This window comes from Sinohyriopsis cumingii, chromosome 19, assembly GCF_028554795.1.
Source record: "Sinohyriopsis cumingii isolate HCF-2022 chromosome 19, ASM2855479v2, whole genome shotgun sequence".
In the NCBI taxonomy this organism is placed as follows: Eukaryota; Metazoa; Mollusca; class Bivalvia; order Unionida; family Unionidae; genus Sinohyriopsis; species Sinohyriopsis cumingii.
In genome coordinates this window covers 31,744,205-31,754,730 of record NC_142979.1, presented here as the reverse complement: position 1 = coordinate 31,754,730, position 10,526 = coordinate 31,744,205, and the positions used below count along the sequence as shown (strand labels likewise).

The window sequence follows — 10,526 nt, the reverse complement described above, 5'->3', positions numbered from 1 at the left end:
TGTCTCCACCTTGAACAATAAGCCCCACAAGGTAGGGCCTTATCTAGCTTGGTAGTTGTAACTACACGTACACACCTTAGCGGTTATCACTTACTAACTTGCGTGCCGTGTGTATTATGGAAAATCGAATCAGTGCCAAGTAGAAAGTTTTACCACACATGTCTTAGATTAGTGTAGAACAGAACAGAAATTTATTGATTTGATGATTTTGACGTTTGAAAATAAAGCACATAGTCAATATAATACACAATTAATATACAATGCACTGTTTCACGAATGAATGAATGAATGAATGAATGAATAATGGCGATAAAAAAATCTGTGTGCACCTAAGAGAGAGAGAGAGAGAGAGAGGGTAATTCAAGTTGGAGTGCATTATACTCATATTTATCCAGACATTTTAGAGTTATAAAATCTTCATTCTGGGTAACTGAAGCAGTTTGTACATGCTTGGTTTCTGCCATAACAACGATCAGTCTAAGATATTCTATGTGAGAGATATAGAGGACTGATTGAGACAAGATATTCTATGTGAGAGATATAGAGGACTGATTGAGACCAGATATTCTATGTGAGAAATATAGAGGACTGATTGAGACAAGATATTCTATGTGAGAGATATAGAGGACTGATTGAGACAAGATGATATTCATCTCCGATCTCATTACTAAACAAAGTTCACATATCCTTTCATGTCGTTCTGCTCCTACATGTCTACCAGTTTTTGTTTAATGGCTGTGATGAGACCCTTAATTTACATAAGACCTTTCGTTGGCTCATATTAGTAATTATTCTAAGATAAGAAGTGGTTTGATTTGACAGTCAAATCGTTTGAACGTCATTCAGAATGAAATATGTCTTTTAGTTTTTGGTTAAAAATCGAGATTCTAAAAGAGATATGGACTGAATTAGGGTAATACCAGACTTGTCCAAATTTTGAAGTCAGTAAAATAGTTCTCACATTAAAACTCCAGTTTTTATATTTCTTAATTTTAGAATCGGTAAACACTAATTGGTATATTTGTTTGAAGAATATAATTATTTGTGTTAAGCGATTTGAACCTGTATTTAATGTTACAGATATATCTATTTAAATAATGTGGATATCAATCCAATTCCCCTTATGCGTACATATTGAAGCTTGTTGGCAGAATGTTTCGCATCTAATAACTATTTGCAATACTTTCTGGTTACCCGTTCTATTCTATCTATTTTTCAAAAGTCTCACAATTTCGCAATCATAAGGCAAACTTAGAGAGACAAAAGAATCAAATAAATCACACATTATATTCATCGGATATTTCAGATTATTAGTATTAATTAGAAGTACGGTATGTTGCTTTGGCACCTTTTCCAGCAATAGTCTCTGCAGCACTTCGAAACGAGCCTCTGATGTTAACAACTAGTCCTTAATTATTAAAATTATTTACAATATCCAGAATAACATTTTCGTATTTCAGTTAAACGTCGATTTATCTAACTACTTTGTTAACAATCACGACCTTTGTTTCATGAATATTTACAAATATATTTCATCTCACGTACTATGCATCTAACTTATCCAAGAAAACTTGTAGACCATCTGCTGTTTTTGAAAATATCACCGTATCATCAGCAAAAAATAAAATATATCAAGACATTTATCCTAAAATGATACCCGTCTCGATATTTGATTGTAAAGCAATTTCCAGATCATTTATATAAAGAGCAAACATAAATGGAGAGAGGCTTTCTCCTTGAAGAAGCCCAAGTGAACAATCAAAATAGTCTGAGTGCATGTTTAAGTGCTTTGCGCATGACTGCATTTAACTGTAAACAGAACTTATTATTGTTAAAGTTTCCCAGTCACTCCGCATTTTACTACTTTATACCACAGACTTGTCCTTTTCACATAATCAAATGCTTTTTTCTTAAAATTAATGTAAGCACAGAAAAGCGTTCTCTATTCTTCGAGTAGCCTTTGAATAAAAAAAAGATATAACAATATTACACTATTATTCTTCTTAAAACCAAGTGTGCATCAGTAATAATATCCTAATTAATTAGCCAAGACGGCAGTCTTTGATTTAATATTGAACAGAAAACTTTTGCTATGCAGCTTAGCAATATTATCCCTCTATAATTATTCCTTTCGGATGGAATATCTTTTCTTTAAAAAAAAAATCGGTTTAAGACCATGCTCCAATTTGAAGGATAAATACCTCTGCTAAATATCATACTAAAAAGTTCAGTTTAATAAAAGTAGAAACGACTCACTAATGTATTAATTCAAATCTGTATCAAGACCCGGTGCTTATGTGTGTGTGTATATATATATATATATATATATATATATATATATATATATATATATATATATATATATATATATATATATATATATATATATATAAATGTCACAGCTGTATAAAGTTTTTCAACTGTAATTGGACCATACAGCTCTGCAAATATAGGATCGGTTATATTCTTTTTATACTTTCATCTTGTATGTTTATGCTCTGCTCTAACTGTCCAGTATTATTTTCTGATATGGGTGTTGCGGGTTTCTTAAAATGCACATAAAAGTCACAACAATAATTCGAATCATTATTAAAACGTTGATGACTTTTAATAAGATTCCAAAACTCGCTTGAAGTTCCTTTATGTAAATCATGCAATTTTTGCCCTCTTGACTTATGCGTTCGGCAGAACTTTTTGTGTTTTTTTCTTCTTCTATATTATGTAATTCCTTTTATTTACGATGGATTTGAAGGAATTATAATTAATCCAAGCACTTTCATATGGTTTTCTTGTTTTCTTTACAGCCACCATTAAACCATGGTGCATTATCGTTAATACAAACATTATTTTTTCCCATCCTGAAAATACATTTTTTTATATATAATAAAAAAACGAGTAGCATTCTTGGTAACAAAGAGCGTCAACGCTTTTTTAATTTTTGATCTACGAGTTCAACAGCACTACGATTAAAACATTCTTTCGGTTCCTCATTGTCTCGTTATCTATCAATTCAGGAAGGAGGTTTTAAAATCTGGATTCCAGTGATGTTGTTGCACTGTAAATTCAATATCATTCCAATAATTAGTTTCGATTTTGAACGAGAAAGACAATATACACTGATTTTGAAAATTCGGTAAAACTATTTACTCTGAAATTTTGAATGAAGGATAAATAATTATCAGAAGTCAAAAACATAATTAATTATACGTTCTACATTTATTGTGAAAATGTTTACTGACCCTTATCTGCATCTTCACGTAATCCTCAATCTTCAGTGCGTATACCAGTGCTCTTACATAAGTCTAGTAGATGATTTCCAAAATTGTTACTATTTTTAGGTCATGATTAGCTCTGTGTTGAGTATGAATGCTTTCTCTGCTCTGGTACATGGTGAAGGGACTGATACGTAACATAATATGGTAATGGATATTGCTGAAAAAATACATAGAGTGAGTACCCCACTTTTCCATAGTATTGGACTTCAGGCCAAATTAACACAGACATCATATCTGATAAAAATGGGATAAAAATTTCAGCTTTCACAAAATCTGACAATGTAGGTGCAAAGTAACAATTTACTAACCGCTGAGTTGAACTCACACTTTATTAAGTCATATTGCTTGATTCGAAACATTTAATTTTCAAGTTCGACGTTTGTTTGCAAATAAAGATCCCTTTCGTAGAAATTCAAGAAACTTCATGAATATTTTGACATCTCCTTAATTTGTATATTGACCTAAAATGTTCATGTAAACAATCCTATTTTGTAAAGCGTAACACAACAAAATATAAAAGAAGTAAATTACTACTTATAAATACTTATTGGACTTTGTCAAGCAATTTTGAGGAAAAATTAAAATACAGACCTTAAAATATCGATGAATCTAGGTGCGATAAGCTCCAGTTATGCAACTTTTGCTTAGTGAAATGTAACTTTTCATTTCCACGGTGTGCAATGCAGAAGACACTAATAGAAATATGTCAGAGTATGTTTGGTTTTGTATTTTTAAGTTCCACAACTTGACATAACATTTTCTCTTTTTTTCTTAATTGCTTTAGAAGTTCGTGTGATATTCAAATGATGCAACTTAGTTATGGGCACAGTTTGACCTTTGTATCTGATCAGGTCTTTATATTTCGAAAGCTAGTTCTTCAGTTTAAAAAACTGAAGGGAAAATCACGGGGTGGTTGCAGGCAAAGGTTGAGGAAACTTCGGTTCTTCTTCAAGTTCATCTACCACTCGGAGACGTCTCTCCTTTTGACTCCATTCAGAAGAATTTGTTGAGGCGTCGCTACCGTATATTTTCTGGTCAGTAATTGCTTTGATCAAATTATATGTCCCTACTTGTCTTAGTTCCTTGTACGTCCAGACCATCATACCGAGCAGGAGAACATACATCAGGGCTTCAAAGATGTAGGCGAAGCCAGGAAAAAAGTAAGCCGTTGCTCCATACAAACTCACAAATATTAGCGTCCCTAATAGTTTGGAAGCAGTTTCTGCGCTTGCGAGCAAAGAAAACGTCTTGCCATGTTCGTCTTCTTCCACGACTTTGCTCATAAGCGACCTCACTGCGGACGTGATTAGACCAGCGAAGGAACCAATTACGACAGACAGGTAAACCATCCATGTCTCTGTACAGAATCCTGCCCAAACCAGACGCACGATCTTGCACGTAATTCCTATAATGATGATTACAATATCCGGGAGTTTAAGTATGTTGGACAAGATTGGGAGGATGAAGAATAGACATGATCCCATGACGGCGTAGTCAACAGACAGCAGATATCCATACCATGACTTAGGCCAGCTCAGTGGTGTTCGAGAGACGAATAACAATGTAATGTCCATCTCACCAACCTTGCACGTCTGATTGATGAGAGAGGTCAAGAACAGAACCAGAATCATGCTTCGACCGTTGTTTAAGCGATGTTTAGAAAGCACAGTGAGCGAATCTTTAATATTCCCAACCATACCGATACTTTTCCAGTCCCTCTTTTCATCTCCATCATCCCTTTTGACAGGCAGAGAGATGGTCTCCTTCATGAAGATGACAGTTATTAAAACTGAAGCCCCGTGGACGATGACAACCACGCAGAAAGTAGTAGGGAGGTCAGACATGTCTTGAAATAAGCCAGATAAAAGAGACCCGACGGTGAGACCAAAAAAATTCATAGCCAAGAGTTTCCCAAGCTTTTGCGTTCTGTCATCTTTATCTGAGATGTCCGAGGCGTAGCTGTTAACGGCCATTGTGATAACAGAACTTTTTCCAAAGACTCCTTGAAGTGCGGCTCCAACGAGAATTAGTGCTATCGCCCATCCTTGCATGGAGATGCTTAGCATGTACAGTAGAACTGCTAATACGCTTCCCAGACTTGGCAACATCATAGGTATTTTGCGGCCATACTTATCGCTCCAAGCACCGCAGAATAAGCCGAGAAAAATGGCTGGCAAATTCACCAGAATCCTGTAGTACACGAGGTACATCCCAGCTTCCCCTTGAATATCGTCCTCTAAGTCTGGATACTGATCAAGGTTGCGACATATACTGTCATTAGCCGGGTACCTGCCATGACAAACAATACGGATTATGTATGGTCGCGTTGTGGCGTCCAACATGGATTCTCCAGTCTTGTAGAGCAGGAAAACTATTTCGGCGAGCACCATACTCAACGAACAGCACGGCGAGACTCCCATTTTGTGTGTGTGTGTGGGGGGGGCGGTCAGATAGTCTTTATACTAGATCAAAATGCCACTAAAAGCCGACTTGACTGTTTGTCTAAGTACTGTTATTGGAATGAGGCAGTTTTCTCATATGCGAGGGTTTGCATTTTTTCTGATGAAAAGGAGCGTCCATACTACTATCATATTCATAGTTTAAACAATACGATCACCAGGCGATGAACCTACTGATAATACAACGTTCGTAGCCGTAAGAATCCACATATGACCTGCAATGTATTTAAAGCAGTATGACAAACACTATCTGAATGCCTTGAAAAATAACATTCAAGTCGAACACGAGTTATCTTTTATCCATTTCCAGCTTGTTTTTTTTTTAAATAGCTGATGATAGCAATGTTGAAAACACACGATAATGGCTGTTATAAATATCCACAATGAAGCTGATACGACGATGAATTTTTATCAAGTAAAACATATAACGGCATAACCGATCAATGTTGTTTATCGTTCATGTTTTCACAACTAATATAAATTAGATACATTGTCATAGTGATTATGGGAATGTCATTTATGCCTGCAGACGCACTGGCGTTTAAATTATCAAGTTTATCAAATTTAGGATATACTTGTTAACACCCCTTGTCACTTAGTTTCGTTTGTATTTCACAGATTCCTCAGTTCTATTGCATTATATAACAAAGCGTGAATTCAAATACTCATCTGTTCAAGTGGAATATCGTTACCTACCCGATGCAATTGCCGTTTGACTGACTCGATGGAAGGCCTCTGTCGCCCACTATCCGACAGATTGATTATCGAATTGGGCATCCACAACACGATCCGTACAATAGCACGATTATTATTCACTCATAATATTGATAACACACTCTTTGTCAAAAACACTCTTTCAACGAATGGGTGATGCCACAATCAACTGTCAACATAAATATCAGTATCAATAGGTAATAGAAATCTTGACGTCCGTTGTACATGGCAGAATAATTAATAGAGCGAATAAAAGTATTAATTGCTGCACAAGAATTATCTCATTGAGGCCTAGTTTACCTCAGACGCAGAGACGTAAAAATCTTGTAAAAATAAACAAATAAAATGAATTTACTGAACAATGTTTTATCCCGAATCTTTTTTTGTGTATTCTCTTGGAAACTATCTTAGAACGGAACCAGTTTATTATTCATAAACTTAATTTAAAAGTATTTTCTTCACTATTCTATTTCTATACGAAAATCACTGTGCTTTTCTGCAGTAGCTTCCTTAAATCGTTCAATCGAATTCAGTGAAGTTCCTTTTACTGCTTATGCCATTTTATAAGCGTCTATTTCTCTAGTTCTTGACTTCGCACGTAAGTTGTATTGATTATAAATACAGCAAAATGTAATTAAATATTAACACGTTGCTCCCCATCGATTTGAACGGAGACAAAATCATCATCTAAACCTTTGTTTGACGTATGTGTCTTTAAAATAAGGAATATGATAACACAATATACTTCAAAAGAGATTGATTCAGAATTACGGTGTGGCGGCACTGCTTCCAGATCTTGGAATTAATCTTGATCAAATGCGTCTCTAAAAGCAAGTTTCTCATTCATGTTGAACTTTTCTGAACTTTATTCCAAGTGCAAAATAGATTAAATCAATCTAGGAAATAAATAAGCAAGGATATATCACATCTCTTTCCTCCACGAATACATCTCTCCTGGGGTAGAAGGTTTTGCTACTCATTAGTCTCACAAATACTAATGTCGTTTAGTTTTCATCAGAGTCTATCAAAAGATAATAAAAACACTTTGTTCTCATCTCATTCAAAATTAACTAAGCTTGGTCTTTCGTCAATTTCCAAAGTTCCTTCTCCGAACAAATGAAGTTCTTGTAATTGTTTTTTCTCTCTTGTATCCAATAAGCCACTCCTTTGTTACTTTGCTGATAATTCAATGCACATATATCTTTTCAAATTGCACGAAAGTTTCGCCGTGGTCATCAAAATTGAAACAAAAACGATTTTTAAAGCACGATTACAGACGTTATTCAATATTTTCTATTTGAACTTTTCCTTTACTGATGCACACCATTTGCATAATTCATTTTCTCAAATTAAACTTCCTGAGATTCTTTCATTTCATTAAACGTTTCTTTTATCCGTTCCCATAAATGTTTGGAAGGGATAGACTCTGTCTTAAGCCTTGTGAGAGCCCGTGCCAATTATGGCTGTATGCAGACCGGTGCCAATTTGTTACTCGTTCCCAGTGTTATTGCAACTCAAGATTTATACACGTGAGAGCGGCAGCTTTACAATCCATCCTTTCTGTTGCGGTTGTATGGCTCACGTAGTAAGCCATCGATCACAGGAATGGCCAATGCCTGGTTCGAACAAAGTGGAATAAACATGGGTTGCATATTGAAAGGTTTGCTTCCTTAATTAAATGTTCTCCTATGGAGTCCTTTCAAGTGAATGTTCGATTTCCAAACCAGCATCAGAGAGAGAAAGAGAAAGAAAATAAAGAAAATCGTTAATAAAGCCACCACTTAAGGTGAGGCAGGTACAATGTGTTATTTGTCTAATGAACTCTATAGATGCAATCAGAAATGCGCAATAAATTTTTCCTTTCATCAATTGCCGGAAATGCAGACATACACTTGCGATATTAAAACCTTCATTACCGTCGTCAAATCCATAAATACAATATTGGTATCGGCATTCTCTGAACATTGGTCTTAGGTGGAGCGCACAGCGTCTACATGGCATAAACGTGTTTGATTTTGTATAGTGAATGTACCGTGAATGTATAGTGAATGTTTGCAGAGCAGTTACTTTGACAGTTTGTTGCGAGGTCGACCAGGTGAGGTGTTACTTTCGCAATTTTTTTTATTATTAAGACGTAAGACTGGTGTCTAATCCTGGAGGGCAAAAAATATAAAATATATCGATCATCATGACTCTTCTTGTATATCGGTATGTCTACGACTCTACAAAAGAAAACTACTCTTGACCGTACCAGATTGTGCATTGGTTTGTTTGCCTTTATCTCACCAAATGTTTACAGGCTTTTAACATTTACATTGCCCAATAACAGCTTTGACACTGGCAAGCAAATATCCAGGTGCAGATAGCTCTTTCAGAAAGAAAAAAATCGAATACTATCATTAACGTAGTTAATTAGGGAAGGTACATTTTAAACGGGCAAGTAAAATTATGGAGGCAAGATTTGCATAACAAATGATGCATACTTCTGGAGTTATCAAAAAAGCAGACACATGTGCATTGCACATATAATCATGAATCTAATATACAAAAGACTTCCATAAACAATGAATTTTGACATGCTTTCATATGCCACAGAAACCTGCCATCTGTCTGAAGTTAAATCGGAAAGAGAATTATAGACTAGGAAGAAAGAGGGAGTCAAATAAAAGAAACAGTGGAATCTTGAGTTAATTAATGTGTATACATCTATGACAATATATAACCAGATTGCATCCGAATTGTACATCTACACTTGGAAAACATTTCATAATAAAAGGGGTACTATTTCTTGGCAGTCATGTTTTGTTTTCAAACCGGAAAGTGACATCCTAATAGGCGTGTGAGACCATGAGGATTATACTGAGCTGGTGAGAAGTTCTCTATCTGTGCTGAGGACTTACGTGGTACATACTGTATGTAGCACTGTGTAAAGCCGAGGCATAATACACAGATCTCACGTGTATTGTTCCTGGGGAGTTAACTGCCTGGATAAATTATACGAAATAAATACATCTTCACCCCTGATCGAAGTCTGAAATGGTTGGAAATAATATTTTATCACACTTTACAAAATTAAATGATATAAGAATAGATTATTCTGTATTCAGAGCATAATGGGCAATATTTCCCACTTTTTGTGGTGGGGGCGTCATGGGACATTATGAATACCTCATTCGTCAGTTACCGCACCTCTTCTCTTCAACGAGGGTGGGATAAGCTTGTGGCCAAGTGACCGAAAGCGCTCGAATTTACCGATTACTGCCATTTCATCTCTGTCCTAATGGGTTCGAGTCTCTGGCTCGGACAATGTGGTTATGTGAAAAAAGCTTTCCAATAGTTTCCTGTGGGTGTGTGGTTCTTATCGAGGTTTTGCCGTGTTCTTCCTCGAATAGTTATACTGGCCGCCATTTATAGCCTATCGCGTGCTGAATAGTGGCATTACATCTACAATAACAATAACTTTTCTCCGAAACCGATGTGTGGGATTTCACGAATTTCACGAATCTTTGTTTCAAAAAATAAAACATACCTAAATCACCAAATAGCCTAGTCAACGAGAGAAACAATGATGTCAGATTACATCCATGTTGAACTTCAAGGATTGAGCGTTGCATCGGGCTCTACATGTTCCAAAACTTTCCACTTACTGAGTCAACCCCTGCAACTCTTTTTGTACTGACCGCTATTTTTGTGCATGAATCCATGGAAAATTTCCGCACACCCTAATCATTTCGCAGAATGGCCTTAATCTAGTTATAAATGCGATCCTTTTTGTCAGTCATTATCTTGAAAATTACTAAAATAATTTTTTTTGTGTAGTTTGTTTCTAATCTGGATTTACGGTTTTCGATACAAATAGAAGACAAGAAACGCCACCGATATTAGCTTGTTGTTATGTTTCCTCTGCGATAAACTTTAGCGAGAGAGCATCATCCTTGGCTCCCAGCACTGGGGTCCCTGGACTGAAACAAAGGTCACATTTACAAAATTTTAATTACGCTGACATTTTCAAATATTTTTTCTACCAAACTTCATAATGGCAGTCATTGCAGGAGGACTCATCATATGTAATGTATTT

At 35.6% G+C, this 10,526-nt stretch overlaps 1 protein-coding gene across 1 annotated transcript; it reads right to left on the bottom strand.

Annotated features, from left to right (window-relative positions):
• Window positions 1–3,586: 3,586 nt before the first annotated feature.
• LOC149775385 (lysosomal proton-coupled steroid conjugate and bile acid symporter SLC46A3-like) lies at window positions 3,587–7,920 on the bottom strand. The gene has a single exon (XM_089943100.1). The coding sequence runs from the start codon at window positions 5,693–5,695 to the stop codon at window positions 4,178–4,180; it is 1,518 nt and encodes a 505-aa protein (XP_089799226.1). The 5' UTR covers window positions 5,696–7,920; the 3' UTR covers window positions 3,587–4,177.
• Window positions 7,921–10,526: the final 2,606 nt, after the last annotated feature.